At 35.7% G+C, this 24644-nt stretch overlaps 1 protein-coding gene across 1 annotated transcript in view; it reads left to right on the forward strand.

Annotated features, from left to right (window-relative positions):
- The first annotated feature begins 14100 nt into the window (after positions 1-14100).
- Positions 14101-24644, forward strand: part of LOC120778735 — a 58147-nt gene continuing 47603 nt past the window's right edge. The window contains exon 1 of the mRNA XM_040110700.1: positions 14101-15070. Coding sequence (XP_039966634.1) covers positions 15035-15070 — 36 coding nt within the window. The 5' untranslated portion in view covers positions 14101-15034. The remainder of the gene's footprint in view (positions 15071-24644) is intronic.

A 24644-nucleotide genomic window follows, 5' to 3' on the forward strand; every position in this document is an offset into this window, starting at 1 on the left:
TGAATAATTGATTTAAAAAGTTCTAAAGAAAGTACTTTTCAAAATGTCACTTTCCGAAAATAGAGACTCGACTTCGAGTACTCTTGGTCATGGATCTTGAGTTAGTTAACACTACAAAATCGAGGTTGATCTACGTGATGAAGATCACGGGAATTCCATTATTATTTTGGTTTCCAAAACTCTCAAATATGGTTTAAGAAACTGTCAAAAAGCGCTTTGAGTACATTATAAATCAATTCTGGTGGCTAATATATGGTAGTTTTCAGATGATTCGACCAGTTCATCGAAAGAATGTCATCTAAAATGTTTCAATCAGTATCTAGAGATAGCTGGACAGATTGGAATGTGTTAGGTATATTTGCGTGCCGCATTTTCTTTTAAACCATATATTCATTGGATGATGTCCGTTTCCTATTTCAGCCTTCTTCGTGTAATTTTGACAGATAGCGTTCGACAAAATATTCTGCTTTACGCATGTACGCCAATTGGTCAGGAAGAACGCCTACAATGGCGACAAGATTAGTAGTTGTGAGAGCGAGTAATTCAATGAATCTTTTGCGTTTCGCTTTCATTTCATCAAAGGACATCGGAGATCCAACTTGTTCCCAATCCGATGTAATCGAGGCAAGGGTGTCCTGCCGCCTTTTCAGTTTCCAGCGATTCTGCTTTGAGCAGGCTGTCACACGAGTCTGAAAAAAAGTAACGAAATTCTATCGATAATGAGGCCAGGCACTCCTTTACTACCTGAGCGATGTCAAAGTTAGTATTGTCGTTCTGTTGGCAGAGTGAATGCTTGTCTCACTAAAATAGGCTGCAATAAGGAGCAATACATTTACTGCTACCTTAATGGCAGCCACCTCTGCTTGCAGAACGCTAACTATACTTGAGGCGAGACCAGTTTTGCCGCTCTGCTATCCAGTTAATGGCCTGCTCTATAAGGAGACTGCGCCTCGGAGTTGTATATACTCTGCTACCCTGATTACACACAACATCTGCTTGAAAGACACTATAGTGGTTTAGAAGCCTGATCCTATGATCGATGGATCTCCCCCAAAGAGAATATAAGAAAGTAATTTTATGGAAGGTTAGAGCTGGGGTTCCAAGATACTGTGAAGTCTATTACAAGTCACTGATCGCTTATTGCTATCACAGTCGGATTGAGGGTCAATAAGATCATATAACTTTAATTAAAAATTTCATCATGCTCTAATATTCAGTAAGAATATACGAAGAATAAAGCCTCCCAACTTATCAACGATCTGATCCATTGATCTTAAACCCCAATTAATGCTCATTTCACTTGGTTTATTGCACTCGTATGAATATTTGCCAAAAGCTTGCATAGTCCACCCGCCATACACTCGCCATAAATTACGCTAATAATCTCAGATCGCGGCAGTGGTTCAACTTGCAACGCACGTGCAATTACAACAACAAAGCGCATATTTACATGCCTCCCACATACATACACACACCAGTGACATGTGTAAACGAACCCAAACAAGCTGCCAAATATGAGCATTGCAACAAGTTATTGTTATTGTTGTTGTTGTTAGTACACACCATACAAAATACGGAGGCAAATAAATGCAAAGAAAGCAAAGTTGTAAATAACGAAACAGTTGGATGTACATATAAAAGAAGCGCAAAAATAAAGTAAGTCAGCGGCGTGTGTGCCAACTGGCGGCGAAACGCAGCCGGCGATCGGCTATTGGCGCCTGCAGGCGGGCGGAGAGTCCAAGTGTGGTGGACTGGCGTTAAGGTGAGATATGCAAGCCGGTAGCGATTCGGCGATCGCATTCTCAGTGTCGACGTAAGCGCGTTAGCAATAGCGAAAACAACATGCGCAACAACAACAGTGATAATAATAGCAACAACAAACCGCGCCAGCGCCATAAACATATCGACGTGTTTGCGCATTTTGGTCAACGCTTATTCAATTGGCCCCCATTTGGGGTTGGCTGCGCACTAATTATGCCAGCCGGCTTGTCTGCGGCCACGACTGGGGCTGTCACTTACCAGCATAATTTCTTTCGATTACACAATTCTACGTTCGGCACTCGCTTCGAGCGCATTTCGTTTTTAAATTGTCTATTATTACTTTCCAAGTGTGTGTGTGTATGTGTTTATGTGTTCAGACTAAATACAATTGAAAACGGTTAAATTATATCTCTATGTTATGCCTTGCTATGTGCGCGTGCCATGTTTTAGCTCTGTTTTGAAATTCGAATTTGAGTCACTAAATGTACGTGCTAAGCGATTGTGGCTGCATACATACAGTACATATATTGTTTTTGTATTTTTGGCAACATATAGATAAGACACATGTAACAGAGTGTATGTACTCGTGTATGTGCACATATTTGTTGACTCACTTTATGTCGTACTTATTTTGATAAAAAAGAATATATACTATCTATACATATATATATGTATAAAATATATTTAAATATATAAATGTGGTACATACTCTTTTTAACATTTTACAACACTAGTCGCAGCGCATATTTCCGCGTTCGCCCAATTTCGGCTGCCAGTGCGTTGTAATGAATTTTAATTCGATTTGACAAAATCAGTCCTCAAATCTATGCAAATTTCCTTGACATATGAGGAAGTGAGGTAGCTTCGGATATAAATAATATATACATACATATGTATATAAAATATATTGACAAGTACGGAAATTACTTCGCTAGGAGTCGAATATTATAATGTATAACCATATCACCCCACTATAACCACTCCCACTCCTGTCTATCTTTTTCAAAGCAAAGATCTCTTCCGGGCTTGGGGCCCCTTACATTTGGTGGCAGGGAGTTAGTGGTGTCTAAAGAGGTCAGAGTCCTTCGCCACACATTAGACTCAACCTTACGGTGGAATGGGCACGTGGAATTAACACTGTCCAAAGCCACCACGGATCTCATGATATGCGGACGTCTAGCCGGCAGATCCTGGGGCTGCAAGCCAGGCATCATCAGATGGCTGTATACCATGATCATAAGGCCTACTGTCACTTATGGTGCGGTTGCTTGGGCAACTAAGTCGATGAGGTCTTCAGTTGGCCTTCAACTATCGAAGCTGCTGTGTCTGCGCCTCGAGGAGAATGCGCAATTGGCCAACGGCAGCACTTGAAGTCATGCTGGAGCTCACACCGCTGCATTTAGTGATCAAACAGGTAGCAAAACATACCATGCTGCTCATGACAGCAGAGTGATTTGGCAAAGAGAAGATAATGTCGTCTCAGCAAATGAAGGCCCTAGGGGAAGACGCACCACTGGCCCTTCTTCCAATTTTCGATCCAAAATTTTGCGACATGGAAGAGGAAACTTCAGAACACCTGATTCCTGAAACTTTTATCTATCTATCTTGTAGTTATCTTTCGAAGATTGTATTTTTTTCCAACAGCTGCCATTTCACACTTATTCTTTCCAAAACGGAAAAGAATATGCATAAAGCTTGCTTTTGTAAAAACTTTACCAGTTCAAATTTTTTTGTTAAGAGAAGTACTTGAATTTGAGGTTATACAAATATTTAAAACAGTCGTTGTCCTGCGCGAAATTATGTGTTTTGAAATGAAAAGAAAGTTAAATTTATCATTTAATTTTTGTTTTTTTTCAATGTAACGCAACTTGATAAACAACATTTTTTGGTTTCTGTTCCGGTGTACAGATAAGATGGTTTCCCAACTCGTGAGTACGCCACGTCCGTGTGAAAAACATAGCATTTCCAAATTTATGCCTCACACTATGCGACTATCTTTAGATCCTGTTGATTGTCATCTCAAATGCAATTTTCACTGGAAACGAAATACGTTTGAACTGAACTGGAAAAGAACTCAAAGGAATTCGTAGAATCAAGCATTCTGCCCCTTGTATTTGATAGGTGCGTCACAATCAGTCAGGTTCCATTACACAGTTTCGGGGCATGATTATAGCAAAACATTATAACGACAGATCCAACTTTGAGACGCAAATGATCTGGTGGCATACCAAGCCTGTGCAAAGAATTTAGAAAATCCACTGAATAATTCACGGCGTCATATTCATTGTCAAGACGATCGATCGATTTGCATGAGCGCAAGTCTCCCGGAATTTGACTTTGAATCTTCCAGTTTAAGTCAACAACATCGGTAACATTGCGCGTGCACTTAAGGAATCGTAGTTACGATAATTTGGCCAATGTCCGAACATTTGTGATGAGTTCATCTTTCGTGAATAGATAAAGGGAAGATGGGATTGTATCGAACCACCGGAAGTATCAACCGAAATTGTACCATTTCCAATTTTTAGCGAAGACGATGTAAAATGTCTTCGGCAATGTCATTTTTGTTCGTATCCCATAATTGACGCGGATTTGAAGGCTGATATGTCGAAATGATTATCGCGAAAAGTGTGCGAACTTCATTTTCATTCCAGTGATTATCATGTTCCAGCAATTGTAATTGCTGGCATGCTTCTTAAAAAGTTGTACACACCGTACCATTCACAGTTCGCAATGACTTAAATGAAGTTGAACCGCGTACATTAATCAATAGCAACCGAAGGTAGAAGCAATCCTCGTTTTTCGGGTGGATTGTGTAAATTCGTCCTAATGCATTAGTTGAGAACACATCTGGATGTCAATCTACTGGTTGGCCTTGCTTTCTGCGCAACTATTTCTTCGACGATGCATTCCATGTATAATATCAGGGTATTTCCGAATAGAGCAATGTTCTCGCAAACGGTTCACTAACGAAAGTTGAGAAAAAACTCGTCAATGTTAATTTTGTTGCTGGCGGTGTTTCCACTGACTGTACTGTATTCTCTGGGTTGAAATACACTCTTTGGCCATTCTCCAAATTAACTGCGAGACACACAACAGTCGGAAAACGTTCATGAATTGCAAAAGTAAATATCCTACAAAGCGCTTTATTGCAGTTCACGTATCGACCGTATCGTTCAAGACCAATAATCGCCATGTTGCTTCCTTTGGTGACGTACTTACAAAAGTATTTTATCGATTTCACCAAACTGCAATATTAAACATTGATATGAGCTTTGAATGTGAATTAGACAATAATGGTGAATTTGATACGATCCATGTGTTGTCAACTTCAATATTCATTCTTCTAAATTGAATACTGAATGTTCTGATATCTGGTGAGCGACGCCGATAGAGTTGATATCCATCATTTCCAGTTTGTGTTTCCGAAAGAAAAGCACCTGGATTGTGTTTCATGCATTTATTGTCCGACATACAAACCGAAAAGATGAACCATATTGGTTTCCACCACTTCGTACTGGATCTTTCCCTACATCAGGAATTTCCGCAGAAATGATTTCATCAATTTGATCTGGTGTAACCATCATCCAAAGAAGAATGCGGAAAACCTCTCTTTTGCCACTCAACAAAGTACATCTAGCATCCACCAGCACCACATATACGATGCTTCAAGTTAAAGTCAATCAAACATCGTAACTGTTGTTTGAAAAGTCATGCTGTGACATCGTGACGATCGCTGACTGATTGACCGCGATCCATAACTCCGCACGTTTGTCACCGCATCCTGGAAGTACTTCTTGCCTTGCCTTGCCTTGCCTTGGCCTGCCATACGTTGATGGCAAAAAGAACGCCGAACGATATTAGGCCGACCTCTTTGTGGCTTTGTAACTAAGTTCAATCTGCAATTGACCTCTTTGTGTGAAACACACGTAAAGTTTTCACTGAATAATTTTCAATCATTTTTCTCTTGAATAGCCGGAATATAAAAGCAAGCGACCGAAATTGAAAGATTCAAATAATTTACAAATCAAAATATTGAAAAACAAAACAAAAAAAAATTGAAAAAAAATTTGTACTTTTTGGAATTATCAATTTTCCGACTTTTCTTCATGAAAAGTATAAGGTATTTTTATTTCTAAACCTTCCTTGATCCAGAACGAACAACCTTTGAAAATTTCATCAAGATTGGTTCAGCCGTTCTCTTATCGTTACTAACAAACAAACATTCATTCGTTTGTATGGGAAAAAGAAAAGGTCTGTTTTTAGGAGTTTTCCGGCAATTATTCGAATTTTTCTCTCCGTAAAAACCTTCCTTGAACCTCAACGAACATTTAAAAAAAATGATCAAATTTGGTTCAGTCGTATGAAAGTTATGAGCGTACATACAGTTTGGCGATTCATTTTTTATGTAGATACTTTTATTAGAACTGAAATTGTCTTTCGACAATAAAGACAGTACTTTTTCTATATTCACTTTTTATGTGTTTTCGAAAATAACCATTGCTTGGTTGGAACCGGAACCCTAAAGTACAGAATCGAAAATTTCATGGCTTCAATCACCCCGGCAATTCAGAGATCATATGGTCAAACCATGGTGGAAACAAATGGAATCTAAGATACGCCGACAAATTTTGTATTTGTCTAATGTGAGCATGAGTACATTGTGAAATCATTGACTGAACCGTTATAAAACTGGGAAGTTTACTAAAGAGCGTTTCTCATAGAACTGTCCTCCTTCAGACAGGTCCGCTTTGGAGTTTATTGGTTTCCCTTTCGACCAAAATTTCTGCTGATGGATCGTTTTTCAACGTATTTTGCATATCATTAAGGTATCCATAAAAAAAATTAGTTTCTACATCAGATTGTGGCTGATGTTGAAAAATTGATCTATTACGACAATCCCAAATGCAAAAAATCATATGTAAGACTTGGCCAACTACCTAAATCAACGGCCAAGTCGAATATCCAAGACGCCAAGGTATTGCACGGTATTTGGTGGGATCAAAAGGACGTGCTGTATTATGGGCCACTTTAATCGGGTGAAGTCATTAATGGGGATCGCTATAAAACGAACGAGAGGATCATCTAATGAAATATTTTTTTTTTTTAATCTAGTTGTAGTTTATAGTTCTTATAAAAACTTGTAAACTCCAATTCAGAAAAAAATTAAACAACTCTTTGCTCACTGTTTGAGTTGAAAGCATTAATTATACTATAACTTTTCTTCTTTGAATTTTTAACATTGAGGTCGTGCAAATTTCCGTTACTCAAAATTTATTGTTATGAGATCAGAACACATGATCTTTCTAATTAGTTGTCTATCAGAACACATGATCTTTCTAATTAGTTGTCTATATAATAATGATAAATTAAATTATATTTTAATGTTGAAAAATTACAATTTAGGCCATATGAGTGTTATGGTGTTAAACCAAGCAGATATATCAACTTCAATATTTTCAATTCTGCGATTTGCTACTTTTGCAATACCATTTTAAGCAGCATAACTTTTCCCCGCAACATTTTGATTAATTATATTTCATTCTTAGACTGGCAGCCCACATGGCTTTTACCATAAAAAGCTGTCAATAAAGAACTCACAATCATTTTATGTAAGCACAATGAACAGAGGCAGGCTTTAAGCGCAACAAATTTATTTGAAAAAATAAAATAAAATAAAAAAACGAAAATTTGCACTTAATTAGCTGAGCTAAAACAATCCAACTGAGGGAGTGACAAATACTGCGCGGCAATTTCCTTGTAGACAATTAGCTCTGGGCAAAACAGAATGCGCACCCACCACCAATAGCAGAGACGGTATGTTTTGTATGCTTTCAGTAAGAATGATGGCATTATAAAACACAACAATGAATTAGAATTAAAAACTATATTCAAATTGGCAAAATACTAAGTAATTTTGTTTATATTAGAATAAAATCTCTTCATTTTTGGTGCCGTGCCCGTAGCGTGCCTCTCAACCAAAACATTCCAACCATATTCCAAATTTTTCTTCTTATATCAAAAGATTCATTTTACGTTTCTAATTTAATATATATTTAATTATTTATTGAAATTTATATATTTACCATCTGATCAAATTTAACCCGGACTAACTGGCAAAGATATATATCGCTTTAAAAATAGGCTACTTTTGAGTAAATACAGGAAATTTTCCATAGATTTCTTATAAGCCTCTGCTGGCATGGCATTCAAAATTAAAATCGATGAAAGCACATTTTAATGGCTTTAATGGACTCATTGCATACTAGCCGAAGTTGATTTTTCAGTTTCGAAAATAGAAAACAATCACAGGAAGCTAAATCTTGCTAATACGGTTGCTGAGCGATGGTCCTCATTTTGTGTTTTGTCAAAAATTTAGTCACAATGATACTAGAATGTAGCGGCGAATTATCGTGGTGAAATATAAATGAATTTTTTGTCCAAAAATCCAGTCGCTTACGTCCAATTGCTTCGCGTGGATGCCTCAAAATAACCAGGTACTTTTCCTTATTGATCATTTGACCACTTCGTTCCACAAATCAAACGGTCAATCACGGTAAACGATGAACTGCTTTGATTTTTGACAGACTTTGATGTGGTTTTTTGAGTTTCAGATTATTTTTGGAGTGCCGTTCGCTAGATTGTTGAATAGTTCCACGTCTCGTTACAGTTAAGATGCGTTTGATGCATGTTGGGTTCTTAGCATATCTAAAAGTTAATCAAACAGTGTAGAGCCGCTCCATAAGAGATTTTTACACCCATCGGCTATCTCTTCATACCAACATGACAATTTAACAGCATTATTTAACTTGTTCGATATTATCCTCATTCACTGAGAACGACTCGAATGAGGCAGGTTTTCGATTACTTCGCGACCTTCAATGAATGCTTCGTGTCACATAAATACTTATGTTCTTGATAAAGTAGACTCCCTAAAATACTTCTGCACCGTTTTCAACAATTCCACAGCTGTGATTCCATTGGAAATGCAACATTTCAAGCAAACACGTTGTTACATTTTTTCTATGGTATAAATCATCAGACAAACTTTTCGTGTTTTAAGCTAGCTATTTGCAAATACACACTAAAGGACATATGGAGCAAAAACAAAAAAGTTTTATCAGGAAAAAAATGTAACGATTCAGTTAGCGCGCTTACTTTAAATTGATCAGTCGGAGTCAAATTTGATCAGATAAGGTAAGGAGGTGGTAAATTTTCTTAATAATTAAAACTTAATTAATAATTAAACTTAAAAATTCATGTAGGTGACATGAGTACATCTGACAGCTGCTCCAATGAACAAAAGACAGAGTTTTCTAAGGGGTTTCAAAAAATCGAATTTTTTTTATTGTATTTTTAAATTCTACAACACCAACAGAATATTGACCTAAATTTTCAAGTTCATCCGAGGAATAGTTTCGAAGGTACAGCCTTGAGAACTTGTGCGCTCAAGGCTAGCCAGACTAAGTGCGCAGTCTTTTTTCTCGAAACTGTGTTTCTAAAGTCGATTGTGAAATTTTACACAGGTTTTGAGATACAATTATTAAAGACTTGGATGAAGGATTTTTTTCGATTACAACTATTTGAAAAAAAAAATTCGCGTAATATTCACTGAAATTTTCATTTTTTGCAAAAATGTCTGCCAAAAATCCAATTTTCAATATTTTTTTCTTCGTCCAAGTTCTAAGTTAAGTTTTTTTTTCACTTAAGATGATCCTGCAAGGAGTTATCCTGCCAACGCGGGATCATATTTATTTCTAAGTACTATGGCATTTTGATAGCTATTCATAAATATCAAATCTTAAATATATATGTAGGCTTTTAAACAACTTAATAAAGTTATTCATAAACACTTAACCTTAAACTCAGAAACACCTGAATGCAAAGCACACAATTGTAGTTCAAAAACACCAAACTTAAGCTCAGATTTTTCAGTTTCTTAAACCCCTACATAAGAATATCTAACAGCTGCTCAAAACCACCAAAAATAAAATTCAGGATTTCTTAAACACCTTACTAAAAAATATTTGATAGTTATTCATAAATACTATACCATAAACTCAGAGTTTATTAGTTTATTGGACACCTGAAGTGAACATTTTTGAAGATAATTCAAAATATCAAACCTTAAACTCGGAGTTTCTTAAACATCAAAATTTAAACTCGAGTTTATGCTACTTCGTAAATGTGCTTTAAATGAGTTTCTTAAATATCAAGAAGTGTAATGAAATAATTAATGAAAAGCTGAGTATTTCACCGTTGGCGCATACTGCTATATCCACATTAGGTATGTAATTAATCAACTGAACAAACAATTAGACAAAGACTCGTTGAAAATATGTGTAAACACTTGAAAAATCGAAACAGTAATTACGTAGGCAATTATACATATTTTTTTGCAAATTTCGCAATAATACTTTTGAGGTGTTAATTTTTGTAATATATAGCAATATATATCAGTATAACCTAGCCATTGGGCATGTAACCTTGACAACGCCCATTTCTTGTTTTCTTGCTCTGAATGCATTGCACTTTCAGTTTCAATTTTTCAATTGCTCAACAAGTGTTTGTTCGGCTAATTTTCGCCCTAATTCAGCGCTAGACACAAGAAGCCGCAGGGCATTGTTCAACTAGCGCACGCACACACAGAGAGCTCGCTAGTTCCGCAAGCCTCCATTATCGCCAACAGCAATCTCCACTTGTAATTATGATTTTGACTTTGCGCCAGTGTTAAGGTATTTGCGCACAAAACACGCCCACACCCGGCCAAAGGTTCGACTTTTCGACTTGAGAAAACTGAAAACAACAACAAAATGCCAACAATTGAAAACTGCAAGCCACAAAGTCAACGACAAGCTCCATTGTTCAACATGGCAGCCCAGTGTGCCGTGGAGCAATGCGTGTCCAACAGAAATGTCTATTTGTAAATGTGTGTGTGTGTGCATATGTAAATATTTCTGTTCTCCATCGAATTCGCCCATACAGTAGAAAAACGCACGAACTGAATGGAACTGTCGGAAAAAATTGTCTTTAATGATTTTTAACTTCTTTTGAATAAAAGCGAAGTTTTGGCGCCAAAGCGAGTCGGCGCACAATTTCAAGGCTGAATGAGCAGCAGTCATCTAGCAACGGTCGCAGCTGCTGCAAGCAAAGTGTATACGTATGTATCTGTAGAAAAATAGAAAAAAACATGAATTCAAATTAGCGGTGGATATGCAGAGACGCCTACGCAGTGGTGACGGTGGACGGTGCAAGCGCCAATGATTACTCAGTGAATGCTACTCCTAAAGCTTTGTAGTGCAAGTCGATAATGGTTTAATCGCTTATTCCAATTTTTATAATGAAAGCCAGCTATTGTTGCAACAAGGGCGACCTACACCAAAATAAAAAAAATTGAACGAAATCTAGTTCAATTCGCTGTGAATGCTCGAATATTACTTGGTGCACGGAATACCAATGAATATGATATAAAAGACCTTCAAAGCAATGATCTGTAAATATCTATTTCCTCTTTGTTAATACTGAAACTCTATAAGAAGGCTTGACTAATCTGCCGCTCCTTCCGAATCTGCTTATCGAAGATTAATTCAAGTTGAAGACTTCCTCACTTGGTCTGTTTTCGTATAGGATAAGATATTCTTTATCTTCACTCTTTATAGCTTTTGCTGTTGTAACGGCAAAAAACATTCCTGAAGTAATTTCAAGGAATGGGGCCGAGTTGACAGTCTTTGTCTGGGTAAAAATCCTGGTTCGTTCCGGTTACTTAGAGCCAACTATCGTGGGAATGGACTCTTTATAGCTGGTGCCATACACTTTAGACATAGGCATAGTGAAATATTTATAATAAAGCTCTAAGCTTATTCGATCCCTTCGGTAAAAGAGAATGCAGAGAATTGCAATTAAGTACAGTTATTCGAGAGCAGTTTGGTAATTTCTTAGCTTCAGCTTTTAGCTCATTGGCTCCGTTATCCAGATCGCTCTATAAAGCGCTATACGCTTTTTCCTAGAAGATAATGTCAAAATTCCATTATAATCGGCATTGCAGTTTTATTTTAGCCGTATATGAAAGAAGTCTTGTCCGTGAATGGGGAGATATAAAAGGAACAATATTGGTTGGCGAATCGATGTTTGTTTTTTGAAGGGAAATCGGGTAACGCAAGTAAAGTACGCTTGACTCTTTCCATATTATCCTTTGGTTTATTGACTAATACGTTAACCTCACATGGCAAAAGTCTACGTCCGAAAACAGGTTCGCGAGATTTGCAGGTTTGCGAAGTTTGCCGCATTTATCATCCAAAAATTCGGAAACATGTTGTTGTTGTAACGGGTAGCTATTCCTCGTTAGGATGGTAAAAATTAACGTTGTCGTCAAGGAAACTGTTTCGACGGGGTCAGACCAGTGGAAGAAGGGTGTCAGATGAGTAGGGTTAGCAAAAAGGTGGTCAGTGTCATGCGGGGACACATTTCACTCTGGACAAAAATTAGATATATCAGGGTCTACTCTGGACAAATAGGAGTTTAACCTGCTACAGCATCCGGAACAAAGCTGCGCAAGGGTCACTCTCGTTTCTAGCGGCAAGTACAGCTCTTTGACTGCAATGAGTGGTGGTTTGATTCCAAATAAGCCATTCACTGAAAGGCAGTGGATGAAGGTGTTAATGTCTCCACAGAGAATGGTGGTCAGTGCTTGTCGGAAGTTAGTTGCGTCCGAAGTCTGGTCGGCGGACTGTTTGATGTCGTCGACGTAGGTGAGGAATTTCCTCTCGATGTTCCTTTGAGGCGGTTTCGCTCCAAGCAGTTCCCGCTGGGTGCCTTCGCAGAAATCATCCCTGCAGCACCTACTTGGAGCGGAAGTTCATTATGCTCCTTAACAGAGAGCATACGGGCCTCAATATGAAGGGGTTCGATGGGAGACATCAAGGGGCATTCTGTCGTAGTTCGGACTGCAGTGTTCTGACTGTTCTGCGCACCAGAACTGAACAGGTTTTATCCGGCCGAGGGGTGTTATTTCGGAGATCTAACCCCGTAATTCCACGACTATTTTTGATGACGTACTTTTTGATGGTCCGAAATTCAGTGGCATGGAAGTTATTGAGACCAAAGTACATGATTTCGCATTGACAGAACATAAATTGAAGTTTCGCTAGATGCTAAAATACTAGGAATTTTAAAAGGCTGAGTGCATGAGATTTGAATACTTCGGATAACAAGCGCAATCTTACGATTGTTTAACAGCAGAGTGTGATAGTTTTTAAGCGGTATCTGAAGGAGTTTCTGTGACGTGTCGTGAGATGTCGTTGAGACATGGATCTAATGCTACACACCAGAGACTCAGACACAGTCGAAACAAAGGACTTCACTAGTTTCTACCAACTTGATGGTTTTCTGGGATTTACATCGACTATATGGAAAAAGGCTGCCAAAGGGCTGTACTATACCAAATTATTGGTCTAATTCGACGCCGAATTGCAGAAGTTCAATGAAGATAAAAGTGTTCTTTCACCATGTCAACGTGTTGACTCATACCTCCACTATCGCTGTGGTCGGATTGAGAGAATAAGGCCGTGAATTTGTTTCGTATAACTTTATTTCGTTTCTAAAATTAAAACAGTCACCCATCGGAGAGCTTTACGATTTTGTTTATATGTTTCTAAGTTTATGTAACGAATTTATTATCCTCATGGCTACAGATATGTTTCAGCCTTTCAACGAAATGTATACTATCAAGTGTACTTAGAATCTCAAGCACTGTCTGTAGATTTTTATTAAACACGAGTAAGTTCAGGCCCGTAATTTGGCCTCATAAAAAATAGCTTAAATTGTTCACATACCTTTCATATGACTATTATAACTATTATGAAATTTACTGAGATTTGGCGAAAGTTTCTAATAATTTAGGCCAAACATTATCGAACCATCGGCATTTCTAAAAGAAGCAATAACCTTGGCAAAATATAAAAATTGATTTCGGCGCGACAACTCAATAACTTTGACAGCTCAAGAGATGCCTATCATGGAGAGCTCATGCAGCCTAAGGGCTTTTTGTACAGCGCCAGCGGCGCGCACAACAACAGCATACGACGCGCTGACGCTGCGCGCTTGGAATTAGACACCGCAAACACCCACAATCTCGACGCGATGCGATTATGTGGAGTATCGAATGACGTTACAGCAAAGCTGGCGGCGCTGGGCTTGTGTGGCGCTTTGCTGCTTTTGCCGCGCCGCCGTGCTGCCACCGCCTTGCTGCTGCGCGAACGATACAATGCTTGCTGGCTTTCAGTTTTAAACTCAATATTGTCTAGCTCGGCTTTTAGTGGCGTTTTGGCCAGCTTCGTTGACGGACGTGTGAATGCAATAAGCGACGCGCTCTGGCGCTGTAATAAAGTGAAGCGAACTACGCGAAAATATAACGTATGAACGCGCCTTGTGGCAGCCAAAATACAAAGACAAACACAAAAGTTACACTTGTTGAGTGAGCGCTCAGTGCAGTGAGTGAAAACGCGCGCAGAGAGAGTAGCGCGTACGTAAGCGCATGCGAAGCGTTTGAGCCAATTAGTTAGTGAGCGCGCCGGCGTATCTCGCGTTGCTCAAGTTTTGAACTTTTGCTTCAGTTTACAAAGTGTCACTGCGAGCGCAGCAATAAACAACAGTGATTGATTGTAAAGAAACGAAACACACAAAAATAACAACAACTTGCATTGCAGTCACTGCGCTTACATAAATTTAAACTGTGTCGGTGTGTGTGCGAGCGTGCGCGCGCGCATAAGTCAAAAGCATAAACGGAAACGCGCTAAACGCATTGTACGCCAATCTGGTTGTGTATAAAAAACGATAAATTTGCGAAAATTACGTGAATTCGCTTTATAGATTTTTGCATTTGGCTTTCTTTATCGCGCGGCGCGTCGAGCGGGTAATTAAACGCCTCGCGACTGGTGTTGCAAGTTGCGTGCTTGAAGCAGTTTACGTTGCAACGTTGTTGTTGTTTTCACTTTTCTTGTTCACCTATCATTTTATGGGCGCAATCGGCTTGGCTTTACGTTATTTCCGTTGCACTTGAAAAGAGTTTTTAATTGAAAAATTCCCAAAACAAAGCGCCAGCGGCAAGCAAACGTGGAAAAGTATTTGAAATTGAAACAAAAAGAAGTATTTGATTGCAAAAATTACAAAAAAAAAATTGAATTTACGTTTTAACAAAACACACGGAAGTTATCATAAAAGTGTTGCATTGCATTATATTGCAAGAAAGCAGTGTTTGAAATCGAAAAGTTTCGAAATGTGGCTGAATTGTTGGATGCTTACGGCGTTGGCGGTAAGTAGTGATGAATGCCTCTAATTGGTAAACTGCTATAAAAGTATTTATGCAATGAGATGCGATATAAATCATGTGTAGTTAATTTTATAGTGCTAGTGAAGACTTTCATATATGTATATTTGAGTGTTTGTGTGCTTTTAAGAGTACGCTTCAATTAAAAATTTTCTATCTTATAAACGGAGTAATTTGCAAAATATTTTTGTAAATCACTATATTTTTTCACTTTGTTGAAACTTGCCACCTCTTCCGATTTGGCAGAGTTTTGTAAAAAGAATGAAATTTTTGTAATTCTTTGATAAAATAAACTGAATTGACGCCTTCAAATATATTTCTTCTGAGTTAACACGCTCATACCTACGAATAATAGAAATTATAAATTTTTTGTCTGAAATACTTATTAAGCTCATTTATCTGAGCAATTTTTTATGTTTCGGAAACTGAAAAATAAGGAAAAAAAAGCCCAAATTTGTCTATTAAATTGACTTCTCAATGATTTTTTTTCAACTTTGGATGTTTGCAGGCTCTATTCTTCTTTTGTTTAGCAAAAAGAAGGAATAGATTTTATTAAGCAAATTCAACGATGGCGCTCCGCAACGAAAGAAATGCTTGAGAATTATTACTTGCCTACTTTAAGTTATTTAAACAGAGGTTTCTTAAACAAAAATTGTTAAATTCCTTCGATATAATCTACTTTAACAGAGCTGCATGGGCAAATCCATCATCCAAGGCAAATTCTCCCCTGCAAGATTTAAACTCAAAGCAACTAAATTATTTACCTTAGGTTTAAATTAAAATACATATTGTCGAGCAAAATATTTATGGAAGAAAAAAATATGTATAAATGTACTCGTATTTCCATTATGCCTAAAAGAATCAATATAGAGAAGCAATATTTTCTTCTTTTTTATTGGCGTAGACAGCGCTTACGCGGTTATAACCTAGTTTACAGCAGCAAGACTGTTTTCTTCTTTTAATTATGTATGTTTTTTACCTGACGGGTCCCAAACCAAGCGCACAACCCTGGGTAGGGATGTGGCGCCTTCTCACTTTAGTTGACCTTCAAGCGGATTTTTTTTGACTACCCAGAGGGTGCGTGGTCAAAGATCGGAAGTCGCGAGCTGCTTGAGAAATATGTCAAAGAATCGTTTCTGGATACACTCAAGTGAATGGCACTCAGAGAACTTTTCTCAATTGTGTGAACTTCTACACATGGCTCCTTCCTCTAGAGAGGCAATATAATAACAGAAAAATTTAGTATCCTTACTTCAAATAATTTCTCCTTAATTCACAAATTTCAAGATTGAGTGCATTTATCGTGCTTTCTTACTCAGTCGAGATATCATTCACAATCAGGAATATAATACCACTCTTCACATAAAATTATCTCAACTTTTTGCGCTTAAGTTCCTTTTGTATTTCCTTTTTTACTTCGGGAAATACACATTCCCAGTGTTTTTTTGTTCTCCGATATGCCATGATCGATTCTACCTTCATTGCCTATCTATTAAAGTGGTAAAAAGATAGTTACGTATAATTATATGTATGAAATCGGAGTTGCCTTCGAACGCTTCGAACTTTCTTTGTCAAGATACACAATATTATTATTTTAGGCAACTCACGATGACTCTAATAGACTCTCATTGACAACCATCTGATAATTATAAGAAAAAATAATATTCTTCTTGGGTCTTACGATATTAAGAAGTGGATGAAATGCTTTCGTTTCGCCATACCTTGAAGATTATCGAATCGAACAAACAACTGGTATAAGTAAGAGAGTCTTGAATATTAAAAAGGGAAATGAATAGTAAGGGGCCATATTACATTAAGTCGACATCCTTATTATCTATCGTTAATAATTGAAACAATATTGTTTTTGTTGCTATATGTATTTATTTTTAGCAAGATAAGCTTGTAGATTTGATATAGAGTTCGGGCTCTAAGCACATTTTATATATATAATATATATTTTATGCATATAACAAGCATAACAGATATATTCTTCAATAACATAATTTAAACTAAAAGCTAAAAAATATTCTTTAAACTAATTAAAATCTGTCTGGAAGGTAAAAATGTGAGCTATTTTTCCAGTTTCCATGATTAGAAAGTCTATCAAGGTATCTTCGACAAGCTTTGGTGATTTTTCGTACAATGCTTCTTAAAGTCTTAGATTGATTTCTTTGGGGGATTTCAATGTTGGATGTAATCGCCGTACCCTATAACTGCATTTCATATGTCCATATTGGTTTAAGGATTGACTTGTAGAGTCGAACTTTACTTTCAAGCCTAAGTTGTGATCGCGAGCCTAAAAGACAGTACATTTTTCTTGTTTTAAATTTGAGCTGCTTCAATTTCTCTTTTATGTGTGTCTTCCAAGTGAGTTTTCTATCCAAATAAAGACCTAGGAAAATAATAATGAAAATTGAAGTGTTTCAACATATATTTGAGTTCCTAAAGCGTCCTAAAATTTATATAAATTACGCACCGTGCCCAGTTTGTTCCTATTTAAAAGATAGGATAGTTTATATCTCGATTATGTTAAAAATAATTCCCAATATTCAAAATCTCTAGAACAATCCCCTGCCAATGAACTTCTCGCTCTTATATACACACATATATTATACTTTATTATAATTACATTTAATGTATACTATATTCATCACAATGCGTAGAATAATCTCAATATATAATAGATTATAGTTGCACCTAAATGAATTGTACATAACTCATGGCCGTTCTTCAGTTTTCATATGACCTTCAATACTTGAGAAAAACAGAAAATTTCGGATCTTTTATAGTTTCGAATGGTTTTATATAAAAAATATTTAGAAAATATTACAAAATGTTAATCACTAATTTTTTTTTAATTAAAAATAAAATTTTTAATATCAATTTCTTTAATAACGTTCTCAGAATCAATCACTTATCAATTATAATATTTATTTTACTAGAAAAAATATTAATTGCAACATAGCATGCTTTAAAAATATTTTTCAGAATTAAAAACAAAAATATTACACAATTTTGTAATTTTGCAAAGCAAAAAAATATATATTTACTTAACTGTTTCTTTTAATTTGTGATTAAAATTCCACAAAGCTGATTTATAAGAAAAAACGTCCACATACACAAACATACATATGTGATCTGTGTAATTAAAATTGACTTTGCATGCTTGGCCTGCCTGCTGCCCGTCCATTCCCAGGTAATTTCAAACAATTTACAATTATTTATTAATTTTGAACAAATCGCATTTCCAACAGAACCAATTACATTTCAAGAACAGCAATTACACGCGACAAGCTTTTGTGTTTGTGTTAAGAAAAAAAACTTATTTGAATATTAATTCCCAACCATTTAATTATTCAATGCCTTGATGCAAAAATGCAGTAAACATAAACAAACAGGCAAATAAACAAGCCAAACGGCCGTTGGCAGACGCTAACTGAACGCGCCCTTAGTCATCCTCTGGTCTCAGGTCTAACGTCGCTCAAGCCCAGCAGCCAAGTGGCAGGCAAATGTGAAGACACACTCCACAAGTGAAAATGATTTTTATTATTTTTTAATCTCTAATAAATATTTGCTTTGCGCACACTTCACACATACATACATATGTTCATATTGACTATTAGGCATACCAAATGTTTTATTTGCAATTAGTAGTAATTTGCCGCACAGCTCTTTATCTTCCTTTATGTTGAACGCTGCAAAGCATTTAATGCCTCTTCGGTTTGAGACGTGTATTAAGTATGAATGCGATATACCGTTAACTTCAACATATAATAATTTTAGTCATAGATTGCTTCATTAATTGAAAATAAAATAGTTTTTAATTTCAGTATTTATTTAGTTTGGCTTTCATATTTTTTCTAACCTTTTTGATGAAATCGAAAAATAAATTTTCTAAAACTTTTTAAGCAACAGAAGTGTCAACCATGATGAACTGATTAGAAGACGAATAAATTAGTTTGTGACGTCATTAGCGAAAGAAAATTTGACAATTTTGGCATCTTTACTCTTCCCCTTCTTTCTTTTATGACGGCATTGTACTTGTGAAAGTATGCCCAATAATGGCCCCATCGTTTAAGCAGTTCTTGTCAATCGCGTTCAAAGAAATTGTATTTATTTGTAAGTTCCCATCTGGAGCCCTCGCGGTATGACGGACAGGTCAGTACTTAAAAACCAGGACCACTTAATCACTATATCACTTCAAAAGAGACTGCCGCTGAGGTTGAATTTTTTAACAGATTTTCGAGAAGTAGTTCTGTAGTATTTTTTTTTGTTCCCTTGTTGATACCCATTAATTATGAAAACAGCTTTCACGAAACCGATAGCAAGTTTTGTATTAAATCCTTGTCCATTTATTGGATAAATCTCTCGCCAGATAGTTTTGAGTGCTTTTTCAAAGTTAAAGTGGTCATCGTCGCAGAAATTTTTTTAACTTACTTAAGAATCCATCTGGCATGGTTTATCCTGGGGTTATGTTCTTAGTTTCGAAGCAGTCAAACCTTGGTTCTAAATAACGCCTTTAAACTATGTGAAATATATTAAAAAAAGTCATTGCCAAGTATTCGTAGAGTCGAAATTGACTTCTGGTATGCATCTGGAAAAAAAAAATAATATTATATATAAATATTTTAAAATTTCCATTTCAAGTTACCCAAATATATAGTCATAATATAAGTTATTCAATAAGATCAGATTTGTTTACAAACACTTTATTCTGGGATTGGACTCAAAAATCCTGAAACATATGTATGTATTTAGTCTCGAAAATTCGGATTTGTTTAAAAACGCAGTTTTTATTCTAGGATTGAGAAAGAGAGCTCAAAAATCCCGAAAAATATGAAGTCTCAATATTTCGGGATTTTTCAAATATCAATGTGAGATTATTAATATATCTTAGTATGCATTTTTATCAATTATTTTTATAAATAAACTTTAGTAAAATACCGAAAAATATTTAGTCTCGATATTTCGGGATTTTTCAAATATCAAAGCATATTACTTTATTCGATGAGTCCCGATTAGTCCTGAATTTTTTAAGGTTTTTTCAAATATCAACATTAATTATTAATACTGCTTGGCAAACATTTTCTGTAGTAATATTATTTCAAACAATTTATTTAATACCAAAAACTAATATAATATACCGACAAAAATTTAGTACCGAATTTTCGGGATTTTTATAATATTATAATAATAATTTTTTAAAATATTTATCTATGGTTGTTAAAACATATGCCATATACTTTGTCTGCCTGGATCCCGATACCTAAAACCTTATTTATGGGATGCATCTTGCTGGATAAATACACCAAATTATCATCAATATCGCAAAATTGTGCTCCCTTAATAATACATTGTTGCCTGCACTTCGGCGTAAAGTACAAAATCGATGTAAATCGATATTATCTGTCATATCAAATATTACTACTTTTTTCATTTACCCAGGAAGTGAGGGAATTGCCAAAATCGCATTTGCTTATTTCGCGGCAAAAATATGTGTGCCAATTTATTGTTGTTGTTAACCATTTGCGCCCGCAGCGACAAAATTGATATACATTAATAAATAGCTTAGAAATACAAACAAACAAAGGTATATAATACGAATATTTTATTAGTTGAATTATTCATATGTTTCGCTGCCGTTTGAGTAGCAAACATGCGGGAGACATATGAACACAAACACACATATGCCTTATATAGCCGGGCGAAGACGTTATTGTTCGTGCTGTTTACGAGTTTTGTAGGCTTTTTAATAAATTTTTTGTTATTGTTATTGTGGAGTTTTTAATATTTTTTGTTGTTGTTGTTCTAGATTTTAAATTATTTTTTGTTGTTGCAGTTTAGGATTTTAAATTATTTTCTATTGTTGTAGTTCCAGATTTTTGAACGAATTTTGTTTTTGTTGTTGCAATTTTTAAACAAATATGTGTGTTGTTGTTGTCGAAATTTAACTTATTTTTTGACATTGTTGTTGTAATTCTTAAACAAATATGTATGTCATTGTTGTTGCAGAAATTTAACCGATTTTTTGTTATTGTTGTTGTAATTTTTGTTGAACGATTCCTGCTTTGTTGTTGTAATTTTTTAAACTTAATTTGTTTTTATTTTATTTTTTGTAGATTTTTAAGCTTTTTGGTAATTGCTGCTGTAGTATATACATTGTTTTTTTGAAAATTATTTTTCCTTCTTATTGTTGTTTTAGAGTTAAACATATTTTGTTGTTGCTGTAATTTTTAAAAATATATGGCTGTTATTGTTGAAGAAATTAAATTATTTTTTTTTGTTGTTGTAGTTTTTAACGATTCTTGCTGTTGCTGTTGTTGTAATTTTTTACACTTAATTTGTTGTTATTGTTGTTGTCGATATTTACAATTTTTTGGTAATTGTTGTTGTAGAATTTGATTTCTTTGTTGTAAATTCTTAAACGAATATGGTTTTTATTGTTGTTGTAGAATTTCAACTTATTTCTGTTATTCTTGTTGTAATTTTATAACGATTTCTGCCATTGTTGTTGTAAGTTTTGGAATTTAATTTGTTTTCGTTGTTGTTGCAATTTTTTTACATTTTATTTGTTTTTATTGTTGTTGCAGATTTTTAAATAATTTTTTGTTGTAAATTCTTAAACGAATTCTGTTAATGTTTTCCCCCTTTCTTATTCAAGTGTGGGTGTTTGTTGCCCTGTGTAAACATTACGCAGTGATTGGGTCGGCGTTCGCGCTGGTAGAATCGCTCATATTTGACCCATATTTGGTGGCTATTTCGGCGTGCTGGCCGAATATTTATTGTCAACAAAGCAAACTGATGACTCACGAAGCTTCTATCTTCTTCTTCTTCTTTTATTAGCATTATGCTTTAGTACTATTTGCTTGTTGTTTGTTATTGTTACTGTACTATTGTTCCTAAAATGCCCCACTAAGCTGATCGCTATTGTTTAGCTGCTTTTACACTCAACTGCTTTGCATATTTTCGTGAATTCTTTTACGCCGCCAAGAAACGACCTTAACTGTTTCTAATATTATTTCAGTTTGCATTTTCAATGCTACGCTGACCACCTGGCGTTAAAGCAATTAAAATTATACCTTCTTCTAGTTATTGTATTTGCTTCTTGCTTCTAGCCGCCTGCCGCCACAAGCTTTTAGCTGTAAATTTGTTACATCAAAAGTCGTGCGGCTGCGTCCAATGCTAATAATTAAGCGAGCGGAAAGATTCAGCGATAATTTTGCGGCAATTATTTGGGGTTTTGTTTTTGTTTCCGAATTTTTTAGGTCTTTCTTCAGCATGCGGCAATGGCTGATGCTGAAATTCACACTTCGCTGTCGCTGCATGCGAGTGTGTGTGCGCGTGGCAAGTGGCAACTGCAATGTACGCAATGCTGTGAGTGGTGGGATGAGGTTTAAACAATGATGAAATCGAACAATTTGCATTCGCCAACATACAATGGCAAAGTTCAGTGGCTTTAGCGCGCAACACGGTCCACATATGTATATGTATGCTGCTATAAGTGCATGTGTGTGTGCTTGTGTGTGTCAGCTGAATCGACGAAGACGCGCAGATGACAAAACAATGCCTGGCGTCACGTTGCGCGCTGGCGTTTTGGGAACTAAGCTGAAGTCGGCTAGTAGATTTGTGTCTTTTGTGTGCTTTATTTGCTATCACATAATGTCGCTTGATTATTTTTATTGCTGTTTTATTATGTTATTGTTGTTTTATTATATATTTGTTATTTTTATGCTGCGTTGCGATTGTTTACATTGTTATTATGCCAATGCTGCCGCTTACACACGCTGTAATACAATGGTAATCTTGGTAATCGGCAACCGCGTACTCGAGAGCGAGGCAAGCCAAGAAATAAAGAAAAAAATTAAGAAAAAACAACAACTATATATGTAAGCATTAAAATATGAAGCAGTCAAAGATTTCAAAGAAGAAAATAAAACTAAAAAAGCAGTTCAAAAAATGTTTTCTTTTTTTCAAAAGCAAACGCAAATTATCACACGCACAAAATGTATTCGAGAAACCTGCTGGCGTTACGTTTCTAAATAGGCCAAATAGGCCAGTGATTCGGTGATTATGTCCGCTAATGTAATCGTTGCTCAAGGCTAAAGCGTCGAAATGCGCGTATGGTCTAAGCAACAGTGTGCTTTTTACACGCATTTAGTCTGCGAAAACAAAAGACTTTTGCAACGAACCTGCTGCGAAAACAATTCACCATTCAATTTTGTTTTCCAACGCCGGCAAGCACACAAATCAATGCGATATTAATTATATTGTGATTTAATACGTTGGAATTTCCAAATTAAGCCAGCATTGGTGGCGGTGCCTATGCGACACACTAACACATACACAGGCATTTTGGCAACGAACTATTTATGATGAAATTTCGTGTGTCTTAACACTTTCAATAAATATTTTTCCACTAATTGTGATTGCATATTTTAGTGAATGAAGTTTTCTGGCACGAGTGGTTCGAAATCAAATTGAAAAATAGTGCTTTCGGCGTTAATATATAGCAAACAATTTTAATTTTAGTTAGAATTCATATAAAATAAAATTTATTAAATTCAAAATACTTCTTAGTTCTACTCGAGTATAGTCCAAGTCCAATATTCTTACTAACCAAAGTAGAACATTTAATTAAATGGTTCATTATCAAAATAATAATCACCAAAATTAATTACACTTAAAAATCGAAATATTAGACCATAGATATCAGAAATTAAGGCTTTTTAGATTTTTATACAAGCCCTCAAGGTAGTCAATTAATTGAATTTATAACAGGGTTCTCCATAATTTACGTAGATCTCTTAAGATAGAAAATTGACCTTCACTAACCGATTGATAGGCCTATTTGGGGGTTAGAAAATCATTCCAGATCCACGAAATGCGAATGCATGGCCAAAAAGTAACTGCTTTGACCATATGCCTCAAAAGTATTTCAGGAATATTTTCTGCGCAACAACAACAACAATCTGCAAAAAAAAATTCTCCGAGGTTTGAGATCAAAAATAGGTGAAATGGTCGCCGCTAAAAGTGTAGTAATAATAATAATAATAATAGAGGTGCAATACGACCCAAATAATTAGATTTTTTTGGCTACTTGAAAAAACAAAGTGTGCACCCGCATTCCTTCTTTCACTCACTTGAATGAATGAATTTTCTAATTGACTAAATACATTTCCTTATCATACTTCAAGATTTAAAATTATTTAAAATTATGGTTATACATTTCATAAAATAGTTGAGGTCTGGCTACAATCTCACCTTTCGAAAAATATTCAAAAATTAATTTTATTTATTTTTTGGATAAGTGGCAACTCTATTTTGAGTTATGTATAAATTTACGTTTTCAAGGATATATTGCGGAAAGGTTCCTTAAGCATGTTCTATTTTCAGTTTTAATATTTTTCTGCAGGTGGCAACTCTATTTTCAAGAAATTTATACATACATACATTTAATAAAATATCTACTTAAAAGAAAACTAAAACATACCACTTTTCTACTTCTTTCCACGCTCTTCATACGACCATCAAGGCGATTTATGCCTCTAATTAACTGCTG

The sequence above is a fragment of the Bactrocera tryoni genome, chromosome 5 (assembly GCF_016617805.1).
Source record: "Bactrocera tryoni isolate S06 chromosome 5, CSIRO_BtryS06_freeze2, whole genome shotgun sequence".
NCBI classification, from domain to species: Eukaryota; Metazoa; Arthropoda; class Insecta; order Diptera; family Tephritidae; genus Bactrocera; species Bactrocera tryoni.